At 35.3% G+C, this 18,532-nt stretch overlaps 1 protein-coding gene across 5 annotated transcripts in view; it reads right to left on the bottom strand.

The window, feature by feature from the left end:
• SLC35A3 (solute carrier family 35 member A3) overlaps positions 1–18,532 on the bottom strand; it is a 43,934-nt gene that overhangs the window by 5,575 nt on the left and 19,827 nt on the right. For 4 of the 5 annotated variants that reach the window (XM_027114469.1, XM_027114466.1, XM_027114467.1 and 1 more), the window contains exons 2-7: positions 14,738–14,942; positions 11,996–12,150; positions 11,796–11,918; positions 9,670–9,841; positions 5,550–5,668; positions 3,599–3,732 (exon numbers count right to left, since the gene is read on the bottom strand). In XM_027114469.1, coding sequence (XP_026970270.1) covers positions 3,599–3,732; positions 5,550–5,668; positions 9,670–9,841; positions 11,796–11,918; positions 11,996–12,150; positions 14,738–14,924 — 890 coding nt within the window. In that variant the 5' untranslated portion in view covers positions 14,925–14,942. Of the gene's footprint in view, positions 1–3,598; positions 3,733–5,004; positions 5,243–5,549; positions 5,669–9,669; positions 9,842–11,795; positions 11,919–11,995; positions 12,151–14,737; positions 14,943–18,532 lie in introns of those variants that run through there. The other variant, XR_003434380.1, reaches the window with a different exon arrangement.

Raw genomic sequence — 18,532 nt, 5'->3', positions numbered from 1 at the left:
TGAGCTCTGCCTCTTGTCAGTATCATGGTGAGTTGTATAATTATTTCATTATATATTACAATGTAATAATAATAAAGTGCACAATAACTGTAACGTGTTTGAATCATCCGGAAACCATCCCTCCCCGTAAGGCTGTGGAAAAACTGTCTTCCACAAAACTGGTCCCTGGTGCCAAAAAAGGTTGGGGACCGCTGTACTAGACTATCTACTGTCAGGAAACCCCTGCTTCCCAAGCCAGCTATTTTTTAGGTGGTTCTGAGAGAAATAATTTTGTTAAGGAAAAAGCTATCAGAATTTAATATTTCAAGGATTTGAGCCCCCTCTTTCTAATGGAATTGTGTATATACTTCCATTGCTGCATTGATCATAGTTATAATTTATTCTCATGCCCGTCTCTCCAGTCACTGTGATCTCCTTGAAGATAGAAAATCATATCTTATTCAGGCATTCCTGTTTTTCCAGGATCTAGTACACTGGCAGGCAGACATATAGTGGACACAATAAATTTTTGATAAAAGAATAAGCAAGCCTAAATACAAGGATGGTAATACCAATAAGCAAAATAATGAGCACAAAAAAAATAGGAAAGGGAATACTGGTAATATATCAATAGAGATGTCTAGCAGTCAGTTGAAAATAGGGATCTAGAGTTATCTTCATAGAGAGGACAGGTAAGACATGGCAGTGGATGAGATAGATAAGAGAGTGAGTGAAGACTGACAGTTACCAAAGGAACAATCAGAAAGGCAGGTACAGGGGTCAGGGGTACTACTTCTGAAAAACCAAAAAACTTTCAGGAGGTGAAATGGGTATAACAAAGGAAAATATATTATTATATTCACAATATAGATCATTGCATTTATTGGATAATAGAAGTTCTCCACAAAAGAAAGAATACATAAAGATGGAGGGCTTAGCTATCTATTTTAGGAAAAATAACCTGTCTTCTCCATCTGACTTGGTGTCCTATGCATATTCTCAAAACATTCATTCATTCAATAATAACAGTATCATTGTCTTTTCTCTTTTTAGCTTCATCCCAACATACCTTACATGCTCCCTCAGAAACATGGATTTACAAACACAGGTATGTAGCTTACTGAAAAACTCCTACTCTTTTGTCCCTCTGCTGGTTTACGTGATCATTTACTTGTTTTATTCCCTGCATGATTTGAAGATTTAAAGTTAACACTTTGGCCTTATTTGATGTTTTTTTTTTTTTGAAAAAGGTATGCCTTTTTAAGTTACCCTAAAAATATACAAGTTCCAAACATTCTCAAATAATATTAAAGCATGTAATTTCCCCATTTAATACGTAGGGAATAAAGCATCACTAAGACATAGGTGCTAATTATTACGGTTGTCTCAATGTAAGTAATTCATTCCCGTATCAAGTTAAAAACATAAATACTTTTAAATTCATGCCTCAGAAAAATTACAGATTTCAACACGCATGTCCCAGACCTATTGTCCAAGCTGCTAGAGAAGAACCAAACCATAAATGTTCAATATAGAAAAAGAATGAGCATATTACATTTTTCTACTACCAAATTCCACCCACAATCCTATCTCACTCTAACACAAATTAATTTTACTAACTGTATTAAAATTTTAAGGTCTTGAACATTCATTCAACAAACATACTGAGTATCTATTATGTGCCAAACTCCAGCCTTGCTTACTTATTATCAGATGGTGGTAAGTCTTCTGAAGACAGGAGGAAAGAATGTTGGAAGAGGGGGTGCTTTTTCTTAGATCTCTTGATAAAGGGATATTTGAGCCAAGATCTAAGGACATGAGGGAGTATGCCATGTGAATATGTAGGGGATGCGTTTTCCAAGAAAAATAGGGCAAGTCAAAGCCCATAGCAAAGAAGTTACAATAGCAAAAAAAAAAAAAAAAAATTAAAAAAAGGTAAACAAGAGGAAAGTAATATCAGGTAAGGATAGAAAGGTAGATAAAGCCAAAGCAAATAGGCTGTCGATGGTGACAACTTTTGAGTGACACAGGAAGCAATTAGAGGGTTTCTGAGTCTGATCTGATTTACACTGAAAAGAACCTGGTTACTGAATTCTGGTTACTGAATTCTGGTTACTGAATGGAGAAAATTCAGGGACACAGGTGAAGAGAAGCAGCAAGGAGATAAGTCAGGAGACTATTTCCTTAATCTAGACGATAAATGAGGGTGACTTGGATCGTGGTGGTAGCAGTAGAGGTTGTGAGAAATGATCAGCTTCTGGAGATATTAAAAAGGAAGAATTGACAGGATGTGCTTCTGGATTAGAATGACATGTGAGAGAATAGTAAAGAGAAACTGACGACCTTACTTCACTAAGAAAATTTAAAATTTCCATACATTTTAACTTCCTCTTATAAAGCTATGTATATCCATAGCTATAGAGTCTGCCTTCTCTGAGGTTACTGTGGATATACTGTGTTCCTATCTAAGTCAGAAAGGATTTTGGCCTAAGCAACTGAAAGAATGAAGGTGCTGCCACTTACTAAATTGGGAACCCTGACAGAGATGGGGAATGAGTTAGACATTGAAGAAAATGTCAAACAGACAATTAGATATAAAAGCCTGGAATTCAAATTTAAATTTGAGAGTTATTAGCCTATAGATGGTATTTAAAGCCGTGAGAATAGAGATCACCAAGGGAGTGAGTGCAGATATAAGAAGTCCAAGGATAGATGAAGAGAGTACTCCTGAAGTTTAGAGAATGAGAAGATAAGGAGGGGAGTGAAGTTAGAGGAAACCTGGAATCCATTAAAACATAATCTCATTACTCTGGGATTACAAATTAGTAATTGTAAAAAAAATAGAACTTTATTACACTTTACTCTTCCTCACTCTGTCTTCTCTCTTGGCATCCATGACACTACACGATCCTGGGTCTCCTGCCTCACCCATCATTCCTTTTGCAATTCTTTTTCAGACTATTCTTCTCCCTGCCACCACCTAATTGAATTTTCTCATGAGCCACCTTCTCTATATAAACCAACTATCCTCTTCAAGAATGTCACCTTCTCTCTTGGCTTTAGCTATATAAATTCTTCATTTAAAAATGTAATTATATGACTTATTTTATGACTTTTATGACTTATTAACTTTTAAAAATATGACTTGTAACTTTGGGGAAAAAAACCTATTCAGATCTATTGAGAAAATTCTGGCGAGCCAAATTGTATAAATTGCTTTCCAGTGTTAGATTTTTTTTCATGCATTTAGTTTGAAACCTTTTTAAAAAGATAGTTAAATGGGGGGCTTCCCTGGTGGCTCAGTGGTTGAGAGTCCGCCTGCCGATGCAGGGGACACGGGTTCGTGCCCCAGTCCGGGAAGATCCCACATGCCGCAGAGCAGCTGGGCCCGTGAGCCATGGCCGCTGGGCCTGCGCGTCCGGAGCCTGTGCTCCGCAACGGGAGAGGCCACGACAGTGAGAGGCCCGCATACCAACAACAACAAAAAAAGATAAATGACTCTTACTATATTTCTTCAAAAGTTGTAATAGAACAAAATTTTTCAGATTAGATCTTATGAAGGACTCTTATTTTTCTATATACTTTTGGAGGTTTAAAGAAATAGAAAAGAATACACTACCTGGTTGGTACGAAATCTTGTAGCCAAAAATAAGATATCAGTGTTGATAATATTATGGACAGAGAGGTTGCAAATCCTTTTAAAATGTTATCCGCATACTTAATAACAGCAGCTATTACAAGGCCTCCCAGTGCCTGCAGAAGTTTTAAAAGATTATTTTAAAAAATAAACATATATAAAACTGCTTTTCAAAACAATCTCAATGAAGCTTCAGACTTTGTCCTATAACCTAATCCCATTAAAGTAAGTGATTTTTATTAAACATCTCATAACAAATGGACATATTATAGGTTTTGTTCAGTAGCCCCCTTATTTCAAAAGGTATCTGACAAAGTAACTACCAGCATAATCTGAAGTTTGTTATAATGGAGTTTGACCATATTATGAATAAAACATCTATCCTCATCCAATTTAGTAATTAAACATCACTTGTTCAGACAAATGTGGGAAAATTGCACACACTGATTAGTGAAATATTTTTACTTTTGATTAAAAATAAACTGTAACTTGAAAGTTATTTTACTAGCCTTTTAATAGCCTAACTTGGACTTCTTCCTCTAGTTTCTTCCCATTCTAATCTACCTTTCATTGCTGTCAGATTACTCTTCCTAAAACACTTTAATCATTCTCTTTAAGAGTGAAGAATTGGGCTTCCCTGGTGGCGCAGTGGTTGAGAGTCCGCCTGCTGATGCAGGGGACACAGGTTCGTGCCCCAGTCCGGGAAGATCCCACATGCCGCAGAGCGGCTGGGCCTGTGAGCCATGGCCACTGAGCCTGCACGTCCGGAGCCTGTGCTCCACAATGGGAGAGGCCACAACAGTGAGAGGCCCACGTACCGCAAAAAAAAAAAAAAAAAAAAAAAAGAGTGAAGAACTTTCTACCAAATCCCTCTCAAATTCCAAATGGTGGCTACTTAAATAACAAAGTTTTACCATATCTCATAGTTTTGTTTTCTACCGAACCCTACATATCAGCTCCCAAGTCTGGGTTACCCACTTTCACTGTACCTCTTCAAATGGTAGAAGCTTTATGAGAGAAAGTCACAAATTATGCCAAGTGAGCTCACTACAGATTGATGTTTGAGTCCTGGTATTTCTTAGCAGTGTTCTCATTCCCCTATTTACTCCCTCATACCAACTGTACCAAACCTTTTAAATTTTTCTCAAGTCTTTAGCCCCTCTTAAGGAAAGAGAGCTTCCCTCCTTGATAGGATAAAAGCCATCATACATAAACTCTCCTGACTTACCCTATCTCTACCTCAAATTTTCTCTGAATTTTCACTACCCTTGTCTCCTTTTCTCCTATATTAAAAATAGAAGTATCCTTCCTGCTTTCAAAACACAACTATCCTTTGCCACCTTCACCCATCCTCCCTAAGGGACCTTGTTTCTTACAGCTTCAAATACCTCTAGAGAAAGGCTTTGTGAAGGCAGAGACTTCTATCTTCATTTTTGTATCCTCCAGAGTACTCAGTAAGTATTTTTTGAAGATGAAATTACTCAACCCTTGAATAATTTCAAGTTATAAGCCGAGGTAATTTGATAGGAGTACTCCAATATGTAACCAAAATGTAAACTATAAACTGTTACAGATTTAAATATCTAGATCTGCTTCTTAAGCCTGAAATAGCTGACCACAGACTTCCTGTAAAATGATCAGAACAGTAGAAAAATTACAAGTTATATTTGTCCTCAGCTTTCAACTTTTATTCTTAAACTTGCATTTTCGTTATGTTAAATTTAAATACCATAAAGTTCATTCATGATTTCCAAATAAGTTTTCATTACAGCATTTAGATCAGTTCTATTTTAACTTCCCTGAATAAACTAGAGATAATGAGAGTACTGATAGGAGGGACCCTTCTTCCTCATATCAGTATATCATAGCTACTTTGATTCTCTATATTAAAATAAAATTTATTAGCATAAATGTAAGACTTTAAATGCTTTACCTGAAGAACAACAACTATCCAGGTCAGCCAGTTATACCCCTGAAAAAATCCATTCTTTGATACCAGTTCTCCATCATAAACATATACACCCATTAATCCAAATATACTCCCAAAGAAACCTAAAATAAAAGTAAAGTCTATGTCAAACATCATTTAGTTTGCCTGGAGAGATATTTTTCTATTAACATTCCAAATAATTTTAAACTTAACTTTTCTTTTTCAATAAAATTGGACTACTTTAAAATTTTTTTACTTGTATAATTATATAAACTTAAGAAAAGTATACTTAGTACTATATTATGACTGTAATATAGACATGGGATATATAAAAGAACAGAGATTACCAACTTTGGAGGACTGAAAAAATATAATGTATACATTCCAGGACTAAATGGCTCTCCCATTCAAATATTTCTAAAATGCTCACTTTTGGTGTATTTCATTGTATCTTATATCTTCCTATTGCTAGATCTGGATTTTCATATATTCACCTTCATACATGCAGATATAATAGCTCAGGTATGTGGTCCAGCATTTTCCTTTATTTAGAAATTTTGGATGTACAATAATTAATAAACAAAAAATTAGAGCTAAGAAACAGTCAGCCATAGGCAACATCAGAACGTTGTTATTGAAGTCTCACTGTTAGGGCAAGTCAGCTCAGTGAGAGCCTGAAATGTGTCTTATTCACTGCTGAATCCCTTACTTCTACCACAGAGCTTATCACATGACTACTGGATCTAAGATTTCCTGGAGCAATCCTAAACTATGAATAAAGAAATGGATATTACAGGGGTCATCTCTTTGGGGCAGTCTGTAGTAAGATATGCAAAGAGTGCAGGGTAAAGCAATTTTTTATAAAGCCGCAACTACTCAAAGTATTCCACAGTGAAAAAGAACTAAAAGGGATGTGAAATGTTCTTTCTAAAATTTTATTTATGCCAACTATATTATTTTAATATGTCTAATTTAGAACATGAAAATAATACTGGTATAATACAAAATCACAAAAATAAACACTTCCAAGGGTATTATTCATATCTTTTTTAATTATAAAAATAACACTTGATAATTTAAAAAAATGTATAGAGTACAGAAGAGTATACACATGTCAGTATGTACAGATCTACTGCATTCTTTCTATCAGTTGCGTAATATTCCATCGTACGGACAATAACAGTATGAAATACACATATAACGCCACATGCAACAAAATGTACTAAGTGCTTTATGTATGTTAACTCATATAACAACCCTATGAGGTGGACACTTCTAGTTCGTTTTACAGATGAACAAACTGAAGCAAAGAGAGGTTAAATAAACTTGCCCAAACTCATGTTGCTGGTTAGTGATGGATTCAAGATTTTAATCCAGGCAGAGAGGTTTTGAAGTCTATGATCCATTTAATCATATTGATAATTTATTTAACCAGCATTCTAAATGTTTTCTATTTTTTACAATTGTAACCAATGCTGAAATGAATAAACTTGGACATTTATCTTTGTTCTCTTGTATAAATATTTATATCTGTAGGATAAATTCTTATCCAGACATGGAATTTTTACATTAAAGCTGTAATTTATTTAAAATTTTGTTATATATTCCCAAATTGAGATCCAATAAGGTTACATAAGTCTACCAGTTGCCCCTCCATATTCGCAGGTTTTGCATCCACAGATTCAACCATCCGTGAATCAAAAATGTAAAAAAAAAATTCCAGTAAGTTCCAAAAAACAAAACTTGAATTTGCCGGCACAGCAACTTATTTACAAAGCATTTACACTGTATTAGGTATTATAAATAATCTAGAGATGATTCAGTGTATATGAGAAGATTGCATAAGTCATATGCAAACACTATACACCATTTTATACAAGGGACTTGATCATCCACGGCAGTCCTGGAACCAATCCCCCACAGATACCAAGGGAAAACTGTACCCCTCGCAACCTAAGGTAACAAGAGTTCCTGCTTCTCCGTTCTGTGGCTAATATTGGATCTTATCAATTAGCTAATCTTTGACCGTTGATGTTTGAAAGCTTCTATACATTGTTTTGTTTTTGTAATCTCGAGTTCTATAACTTATTTATGTATCCTTTTCAAAACTTTGATTTATTACCATTACCATTAGATTGTGTTATGAGGTCAAACCAAAGAATAAGAAATCCATGAAATACCACAGTCATGAATTCTGACCTTTCATTTTTATCTTAAAATCGAGAAAATTTGGGGTAACTCATACAAACCTGAATATTTCTTTCTTTTCTGATATTTGCGTATTAATGTAAATAGCTGACATAAGTGCTTAGGCACTAATAAAGCACAAGGCACTTTATTCTAAACACTTTACATGTATTATCTCATTTAATCCACATAGCAACATATGAAATAAGTACCATAATTAAGTATATTTTATAGATGAGGAAGCAGAGAGGAAGGTTAAGTAAGTTCTGTAATGCCACACATGTGGTAGGTAATAAAATCAGGATTTGGGGCTTCCCTGGTGGCGCAGTGGTTGAGAGTCCGCCTGCCAATGCAGGGGACACGGGTTCGTGCCCCAGTCCGGGAAGATCCCACATGCCGCAGAGCGGCTGGGCCCATGAGCCGTGGCCGCTGAGCCTGCACGTCCGGAGCCTGTGCTCCGCAACAGGAGAGGCCATAACAGTGAGAGGCCCGCGTACCGCAAAAAAAAAAAAAAAAAATCAGGATTTGAGTGGTCAGACTACCAAACCAAGAGTTCTTAACCACTATGCTATAGATATACTCTTTCTGAAATGGTGAATGCTTTTCAAGTCTGAACTTGCCTTCTAGACAAACTGAACAAAGGGAAGCTAATTTAATTTTGTTTTCAAAAATATTTACCTTGACGTTCTTAAAAAAAAAAAAACACACACGATACATTTCTACAAATTTTGCAGAGAAACAAATAAATACTGTGAGATAAAATGAAGGTTCAGTCTGTTTGTCATCATATTATGTGAAAACAGCTGAAAGGATGGACTTTAATCAAATTTTGAAGGTTTGTCTTAAAATACAGGCCATTAGGATTACAGACAATTCACTGTATAGGGCCTGGAAGGGCCTGTTATGACTGCTATCAGGAAACATGGTATAGCTATTAAGCTGATGGGAAGAAAAAAACAGTGGCTTCAAAGAAAAAAACAATGGCTTCAAAGATGAGCTCCAAAGTCACAGGGACAGAGGCTTAAAACAGAACATGTTGATTTGCAGTTGAGCTGCTTCTCACATGTAGCATCTTCCAAAATGAATATGACAAGAATACTAAATTCTGAAATCTTTGTATGAGGAGTTAAATATTACAATACTGTATACAAATAGTTTAAATATCTATTCAAAGGCAATCTCTTTTTTCTTTTAAACTATTCACCTTCAGTTAGAAAAATGCTGTAGTATTTAAAAGCTAAAATGTAACAATTTGAAATAAAAAAGCATAGTAAGATTTTAAAGAGACAAAATTTCTTCATTTCAAACTTGCTCCATTTAAGTATCTATTTTTTCAGCTTTACTGAGGTATAATTGATAAGTAGAATTCTAAGACGTGAAGTGTACATTGTGGTGATTTGATATACAACGTGGTGACTGTAGCTGATAACACTGTATCATATAATTAAATTTACTATCTTTTTGTTTGTTTGTTTTTTTTACTATCTTAATCTCTTTTTCCAGGAGGAAAATATGTTATTTGCAACATCTGTGGAAAACACAGCAACCAAAGACAAAGGTTCCAAATGGTGAGGACAGAAACAGGCTTCATACATTCTTATGAGCACAGACCCAAAATTCCATATTCTTGAAAAGACATTCATTTAAAATACAGTTTTTCAAAAGGCAAAAACCCTGACAGATATTTGCATCAATAGCAGCTTTTATAAAAGGTTTATTTAATTAAAGATACATAGGACTTCCTGGCAGTCCAGTGGTTAAGATGCTGTGCTCCCAGTGTAGGGGGCACAGGTTCAATCCCTGGTTGGGGAACTAAGATCCTGCATGCTCTGCGGTGTGGCCAAAAAATTTTTAAAAAAAACAGGAAAACACAGAAATATTTAAACATAACAATATAATCCTTTAAAAATAATATTAGAAAACATTTAAAACTTACCAAGTTGAATGTTTCTTATCCACACTGATTGTTTGGTTTCTTTTAAGATTTTCTCAAAGTAAACCCCAGCAAAGCCACTTGAAAAACATGCTGTGAGAACTGCCATGAGGCCTACAAATTGTGAGCCAGCTGAAAGTTCCTTAGAATTAAGCTCTTGAGAATCTGAGGGCCACTGAACAAAAAGAAAAAATTGAAGTTTAATTCCTATAATATTTTACAAAATACACATTTAGAGTCCACTCTTAGACCTTAAGGTAAAAATACAGCCAATACCATTCTGGGGGATTGCAGAGAAGAGCTTTTGAAAGAAAAACTTAGAATCACTTTTTTTTTCCCATAGTGATATTACTGTTGTAATTTATAATTTCAAAAATACCCTAAAAAAGAGTATAATAAACGCACAGATGCACAAAATAGCCTCCACAAGCAGTTCAGTTGTAGAAATTCAGAGTGTGAAGTGTTGGAGCAGCAAAAATGAGTATGGAGCTGATGTTTCATTATGGAAGGTCCATTTCATGCTAACCATTCTGAGCTTTATTCTGTAGATCAGTGTTCCTAAAACTTCACTTATTTCCCTATCATCTTCATGGTTTTTGTCAAATGTATGTTCTCCCTAAACTATTACTTGATATTTTAATTTAAAATACCTCACTTTTCTTTCTTTTTTTTTTTTTTTAAAGAAGATGTTGGGGGTAGGAGTTTAGTAATTTATTTATTTATTTATGGCTGTGTTGGGTCTTCGTCTCTGTGTGAGGGCTTTCTCTAGTTGTGGCAAGCGGGGGCCACTCTTCATCACGGTGCGCGGGCCTCTCACTATCGCGGCCTCTCTTGTTGCAGAGCACAGGCTCCAGACACGCAGGCTCAGTAGTTGTGGCTCACGGGCCTAGTTGCTCCACGGCATGTGGGATCCTCCCAGACCAGGGCTCGAACCCATGTCCCCTGCATTAGCAGGCAGATTCTCAACCACTGCGCCACCAGGAAAGCCCTAAAATACCTCACTTTTAAAAACGGAATACCAACTTTACCTTACCTTAAGCAGAATCTATGAAAATATGGGTTTGATATGCCAATTATATTTTTCTAATAACCACTTAAATAACTATTAGAAATATTTATTCAAAATATACATACCACACTCTGAGGAAAGTGATTGTAGGGGAGGGGAGCTTTGGACTGCAGGAGATTGACATGATTGGATTTCTTTTAGATAGACCACAGTGGTGACTAAGTGGAGGCTGAATTGTAAGACAGAAGTTAAAAAAAAAAAATCCATTAGGAGGCAAAAGATTACTTGAGACACAAAGAAGGCATGAAATGTGGAAGTGTTAGTGATAGACAAGGACAGAATCAAGAAGTATTAGAAAGCAGAATCAGAAAGTCTTAGTGATTGACTGGATGTACAGGCTAAAGGAAGAGTCTAGGACAACTCTCAGGCTAAGTAAATCATGACTGGAAAAAACAAATAAAGAACAGGTTTGGTGGGGAAAAGGTAAAGTGCAGCTTTGGATACACTGAGTTTATAAGGCCTATTGAACAACCAAACAAAGATGTCCAATGTGCTTTTAGATATATAAATCTGAAACTAGAGGTGATAACCAGAGCTGATGACACAGACCAAGAAGCTATCAGCATATGTGTTAATAAAAACCTTCAGAAAGAATGAAATCTCCAAAAATAAGGAAATAATTTAAGAGAAATAACAAGCCTATCAACAACACAATATCTAATGGGAATATCAAGAAAGAGGACCCCAGGAAGGAAACCAATAAGGAATCATTAGAAAGATGTGAAAAGAACCAGGAGCGAGTGGTATCAGGGAAGCTGAGAGACAATAGGAAGGGAGTGGTTGATCTCAAATGTCCAGATACTCAGTAAAAAACAGCTTTGTTTTACATACAGTGTCTTATTTCCCTAAATAGACTGTTCATTTCTTTACGTCAGATAATTTGATTCTACTTCTTTGTGTCATTTATAGTCCCAATGTAGTATCTTGCTCAAAGGAAGCCCTCAAAAAATGTCAGTTGTAAGAATAAGCATTTTCTTCAACAAATAACAGAACCATATTTTCCAAAATGAGGTCTGAAACTGTGATAAAAGTAAAAGTTATACTTATCTTGAATAGTTACCTGTACAAAAGCAACTCCTGTCATCAAAATTACTAGGGAGAGCCACTGGTACACACCTAATTTTTTACTAAGCATCGACACAGAAAATAATGCAGTCGTAAGAATTTTCAACTGATATGTGACCTGAAAAAGAAAACAGCTAATATTATTGTTTGTTTCTTTCTTTCTTAGAAACACTACTAGAAATGTATTCTAAATACCTGATAAGTAGCTGCATCTAGATTTGACAGTGCCACATAGAGTAAATTATTCTGAAGAGTATATATCCCTGATGGAATAGCAAGTTTAAGTGTTTCCATAGGTTTATTAAGAATTTCATCATGTAGTATTCGATTCAGTGCTCTTAGACTACATTCTAGAAAAAACATGAAATGGACAAAATCAATAATTAAGTAACTCCAAATAAGTTACATACTCTCTCTGAAGTCCTCAGTTTTTTCACCTGTAAAAAATGAAAATTTGGCTACATGTTAAGATCCTTTTAGGTCTAAAATATACAGACGTACCTCAGAGATATTGCAGGTTCATTTCCAGACCACTGCCATAAAGTGAGTATCACAATAAAGTGAGTCACAAGAATTTTTTTTGGTTTCTCAGTGCATATAAAAGTTATGTTTACACTTTACTGTAGTCTGTTAACTGGGCAATAAGATTATGTATAAAAAAAATAATGTGCATACCTTAATTAAAAAATACTTTAGGGCTTCCCTGGTGGTGCAGTGGTTGAGAGTCCGCCTGCCAATGCAGGGGACATGGGTTCGTGCCCCGGTCTGGGAAGATCCCACATGCCGCGGAGCAGCTGGGCCTGTGAGCCGTGGCCGCTGAGCCTGTGTGTCCGGAGCCTGTGCTCCGCAACGGGAGAGGCCACAACAGTGAGAGGCCCGCATACCGCAAAAAAACAAAACAAAACAAGACTTTATTGCTAAAAAAATACCATCATCTGACAATGGAGGGTTGCCACAAATCTTATATTTATAAAAAACACAATATCTGCAGTAAAATAAGGTATACCTATACCTTTAATGATGCTAATATTTCAAATATTAAATATATATTTCATTGGGAAATAAATCAAATTGATTATATATACACATATGTATTTATGATAACCAAAACCTCAAAGTATTCATTTGTCAACCAAGTATTCTTACTTTATCATAGCAATATGATAATATTGATACCTTGTATTTTATAATGTATTTTATCATCAGCCATTAATGCCAATTAATAATTATGAAGACTTTAATCATAAAAAGAAGGATATCAGGAGGTGGGTTTGGCTCAAACAACAGAAAACCCAACCAACAGTGGCTCAAACCCATAGGGATTTGTCTCACATGTCATGAGTCCAGGTCAAAAGCTGCTACAGCAGCTCCGTGATGACATCAGGGACCTAGCTCTCTCTGTATATATATTGGCTTTTTATTGTCATGCTTTTCATGTATTGTCTACGTGATTTTTTGCAACAGATTGCCAACTGACTGATGCACCTCTGGTTCTTCTTTCCGGAAGGAAGAAAGAGGAGGAGGAAACAGTGGCCTAGCAGGCATCTTCTTCCCTCTCACTGACCAAGACTGTGTGTTGCATAACTACTTCCTGCTGCAAGGGAGCTGGAAAATCAATTATTTTCTTTTATATTCTCCACATTAGATATAAGAAAGTGAGAAAGGAGTTAAAAATGGACTCTGAGCTAGCCAACCCACAGTATCAATCACAAAAAAATGTCCAAAGAACTTTAAGAGATATATAAATCCCCAAAGAAGGGAGAAATTCTAAGGAACCCTACCACCTTACCAACAATACACTTCACAGATGATTTTCTCTCGCAACATAAAACTTGCAAACTTTATGAAAACTGTTTTAAAATGAAAATACCTTTTTAAAAATTAATTTTTATTGGAGTTTAGTTGAGTAACAATGTGTTAGTTTCCAAAATGAAAATAACTAAAGAATGCTACTTGATATTACCATTTAATGGTAAAAATGGATTTTTACCATTATTTTACTAAAATAATGGTAAAAAAATTATGTAAGTAAAACAAAAGTTACCAAAAGATTATTTTAGTTTTAGCAGAAAAAAAATAAAATATAAGCTCATCTTTAAAATTAAATTTTTAAATAATTAATGCTGTCACATATTTTTCTCATTAGCAGTATGAGGGTAGTGGAATTGAGTCTTGTGGCTTTAATCTGATTTCTCTGATTGCTAGAGAAGTTGAACATCTTTTTATACATTGATTGGCCACCCAGGTTTTCTCTTCTGTGAGTTGCCTATTTATATCTTTTGTCCCTTTTTTTGTTGAGTTTCTTATCTTTTTCTTATTGAGTTGTGGGAGTTCTTTGTACATTCTGGATATTAATTATTAGTGATTACCTGTGATGTAAACATCTTCTCTCAATCTGTTGCTTGTCTTCTCATTTGGTTTGATATATAAAAACATGAAAAAGTCTGTTTTTCATTTTAATGTACCCCCAAATAATCTAACCACATGGAGCCCTAACTACTGGACCACCAGGGAATTCCCTCAATAAAGATATTTTTTTAAAAAAACTATATCAAATTAGTCACTGCTGGACTAATCATGCAGCAAATAAAATAAAAAAGCCTTGACTTTAGTAAAAAATTATTACTCCTCTAAATTACTTATTCTCAAATTATTATTAATGCAAGAAACTTTGCTTCATATTTACAGCATTAACCAGAGGACATGAATCATAACATAGATAAGAATAAAATACCTTTATTACTAGACTAAAACCATCTTAATAAAATGAAAATTGAAATGTTCTTCAATAATGCAAGTGTTCAAATGTGTAGTTACCTATATATATATGTCATATATATAGGTATCTATACATATATACTATATATATATATCACATGTGAATAACTCCAAAATAATTAAATAAATTGCAATGACTTAAAAAACCTAGATACCTACTGCTGTCTTTGTAGACTAATAAAATGCAGGCCATTATCTTCAAAAGTTCAGCAACAACCACGGCTGTAGATGACAGATAACGAGGCCCCTCCTCTTTTAAAGTCCTAGAATAACGCATCGTTAGAACCAGACTGGTAGTCTGAAAGACCAAAATTCCCAAGGAAAGGTATTTTAGGTTGGCTGACATTATTTTATCTTCATTTGCCTGAAAAACAAAATACACAGGGCAAATAAATAGAAAATACAGAAATTATAAATATTTTAAAAACCAGTAAAAACAACAACAACAAAAAAAACCAGTAAGAGGTGTCTGGTTCCAAACAAGATAAAGTGCATTCCATCCTATTCTTCCTGCTAATTACAACTATAAACCTTGGACCAAAGACAAAGCAACTACAAGGAGACTCTTGTAGAAAAGAGACTGGCTAGAGACTGCAGATCTTGAGTGATTAAAAAATCTTGAGATTTTTTGCCATTCATGTATCTCACCCTGGGTGTGACAGCAGTTTACAACCTGGAACCACCAACAGGTGTAGGTCAACAACAAAAAAGCCATAAGAAAAAACCCACTGTCTCCAACCAAAGGACTGGGAAGACAGCAGCCCTGAAGGATGCAACCCTCCCAAATGGGTGCTGTATAATCTATGGGGCAGAGCCTTGCTGACCATCCCAACCCTGCAAAAATGACAACAGAGGTGGTGGCCCTCCCATCCCCCACCAGGATGCAGCCACAAAGACTATGGGGGCAGAGCCCTGCCAACCATTCCTGCCCTACATAAGGTGAATGTCAGCAAAGACGCAGCACCATTCCTCCCTCTCCAGTGGCTGCCTACTAATATAGACGATTTGAGTAGGAACCAAGGTCTCATAACACTCAAAATGTCCAGGATACAATCCAAAATGAGTATACTCATCATTCCAAAAGACAGGAAAAAAAATCTCAACTAGGATGAATAAGGACAAATCAACAGACAACAACAACATATAGTTGATACAGATGTTGGAATTATCAGACAAGAATTTTAGAGAAGTTACTACAAAAGTGCAGCAACCAACAGGCAATTATAAACATTCTTGAAATAATTTTAGACTTACATAGTTGAAAAAAATAGAACAGAAGTTCTCATGTACCCTCCACCTGGCTTCCCTCAATAATAAAAGTAGCAAAGTTTCTGTATTTTTCCTAAAGCAATTTAATATTAACTCTAAGAGACTCACTTTAAATATGAAGATACAAATATGTTAAAAAGTAAAAGTATGGAAAATGATAAAAGCCATGAGGAAAATAACTATGAGAAAGTTGGAGGGGTTAGATTAATATCAGGCGAAACAGATTACATATGAATTATTTTTAGAATTAAAGGACACTTTGTAATGATAAAAGAATCAACACATCAGGAAGATATAACCATTATAAATGTATATGTGCTAATAACATAGCTTCAAAATACATAAAGCAAAAACTGACAGAACTAAAAAGAAAAACAGGTAAATCCAGTCAGAATGTGAGATTTTAACCCACCTTTCCCAGTAATTCATAGAATATACACACACACAAAACCCAGTAAGAATATAGAAGATTTGAACAACACTATCAACCACTGTATGTAGACTTGGAGATGCTCCACTAAGATCCTCCTTCAAGGAAGGACTTAATGTAGTGTGCATGATCATTCAACTGCCTCTCCACCCCAGGTCACATCCTTTGCTTCAAATTCATCTCAAGATTCAATCTCAAACAAAATCTCTGAAGGACTTTTTTGGTAGAAATTGATATTGATTTTAAAATTTATAGGAAAATACAAAGGACCTAGACCAGCAAAACAATTTTGAAAAGGAAGAATAAAGTGGAAGGAGTTAAACTACTGAAATTCCAGACTTACTATAAAGCCCTAGTAATTAAGACTGATATTGACATAAGGACAGAAGAATAGGTCAATGGGATAGAATGAAGTCCAGAACAGGGACTTCCCTGGTGGTGCAGTGGTTATGAATCTGCCTGCCAATGCAGGGAACACGGGTTCGAGCCCTGGTCCGGGAAGATCCTACATGCCGCGGAGCAACTACGCCTGTGCGCCACAAATACTGAGCCTGTGCTCTAGAGCCCATGTGCCACAACTTCTGAGCCCACGCGCCTAGAGACCGTGCTCTGCAACAAAAGAAGCCACCGCAATGAGTAGCACCCACTCACTGCAACTAGAGAAAGCCCATGCACAGCAACAAAGCCCCAACACAGCCAAAAATAAATTAAATAAATAAATTTATTTTTAAAAAATCTAAAACTATAAATATTCAAGAAGAAAACATAGGAGAAAATCATAGCCAAATAAAAATAGGCCGAGATTTCTTAGGATACAAAAAGCACAAACCATAAAAGAAAAATATGGAAAAATTGGACATCATCAAAATTTAAATCTACTCTTCCAAAGACACTGAAAAAATAATGAAAGGCAAAACACATCATGGGAGAAAATATTCTCAACACAAAAATCTGACCATGGTCTTGTACCTAGAATGTATAAAGAACTCTTACGACACAATGAGTAGAAGACAAACAACCCAAATTAAAATGGACAAAAGATTTCAATAGATATTTCACCAAAAAAAGATAAATGAATGGCTAATATGCACATGAAAAGATGTTCAACATCACAGTCATTAGAGAAATACAAACTAAAGTCACAATGAGATAACATTATACACCTATTAGAATAGCTGAAATCTTAAAAATTGATGCTACCAAGTGTTGAAGAGGATTTAGAGCAAATAGAACTCTCAACTTTGCTAGTGGGAATGTAAAATGCCACAACCACTTTATCAACCAACTACCTCATTTTTATAAATCTGCATTAGCAGAAGAATCCTAGTGTGAAATAAAATTATAGCATTTTAGAAGTGGAAGATGCTTTAGAAATCATCTAGTACAATATCTTCATTTTAAAATACAGAAAATAGTGAACAGAGAAGTTAGATGACTTGTTCAAGGTCTTATAATTATTAATTGAAAATAACAGTTATAAAGTTAAATATCAAGTTCTGCAGATCCCATTACAAGCTACTGTAGAATTTCAAATGACTTCCCGGTGGCCTTTATCTCTGTATAAAAGGAGGACAAGTTGCCAGCAATCTGCATTTAGCACATGCATTTGATTTTCCTGGGAAATGTCAAACAATTATTTCAAACCTGTTCAAGAAAGTCTTTTGTTTATTCTGTACAACTAAGACCACAATGTATGTGTTACAACAGCAATACTCTGATTTCTTTTCAAATGAAAATTTAAAGGTCAGATTCTAAGCCAAGATACACTATTTGTACAATTTTGCTTTTCCATTTCCAAGTACATACAACATCAATATAAACATTCACTGTGATAATACAGTTCGTAATATTTTTAGTCTCTCACAATGTTTTGTTTTGTTTTTCTAAGTCTGTGAGATAATAGAAAAACATATATATTGGTCTCTGGTGCTGGCTCCTGACACAGGCCTCCTGAAACACTTGTAATTTCCTAAGTGATAAGAGCAGTAGGAGCATCTTTTGTTCTAATATTTGGTCTTTGACCCCAGTTCCTGACACAGGGCTCCTGAAACCCTTGTAATTTTCTGGGTGATAGAAGTGTCTTTTGTTCTAGTGAGGCAAATTTGGGCAGGCTTCTGGATGGCTTCTGAAGAGAGCTGCTCACCAGAAAGAACAAGCCATGATTAGAAGCTTGGAATTTTCAGCCCCATCCCCCAAGCTCCCCTACTCCCCATCTCTGGAGAAGGCAAAAGGGCTGAAAATGGAGTTCATGATCC

Source organism: Aethalodelphis obliquidens, unplaced genomic scaffold (genome assembly GCF_003676395.1).
Source record: "Aethalodelphis obliquidens isolate GAN/ISIS:26980383/991018 unplaced genomic scaffold, ASM367639v1 scaffold13, whole genome shotgun sequence".
NCBI lineage: Eukaryota > Metazoa > Chordata > Mammalia > Artiodactyla > Delphinidae > Aethalodelphis > Aethalodelphis obliquidens.
The sequence above is the reverse complement of the archived record's forward strand: the minus strand, read 5'-3'. Positions and strand labels throughout refer to the sequence as shown.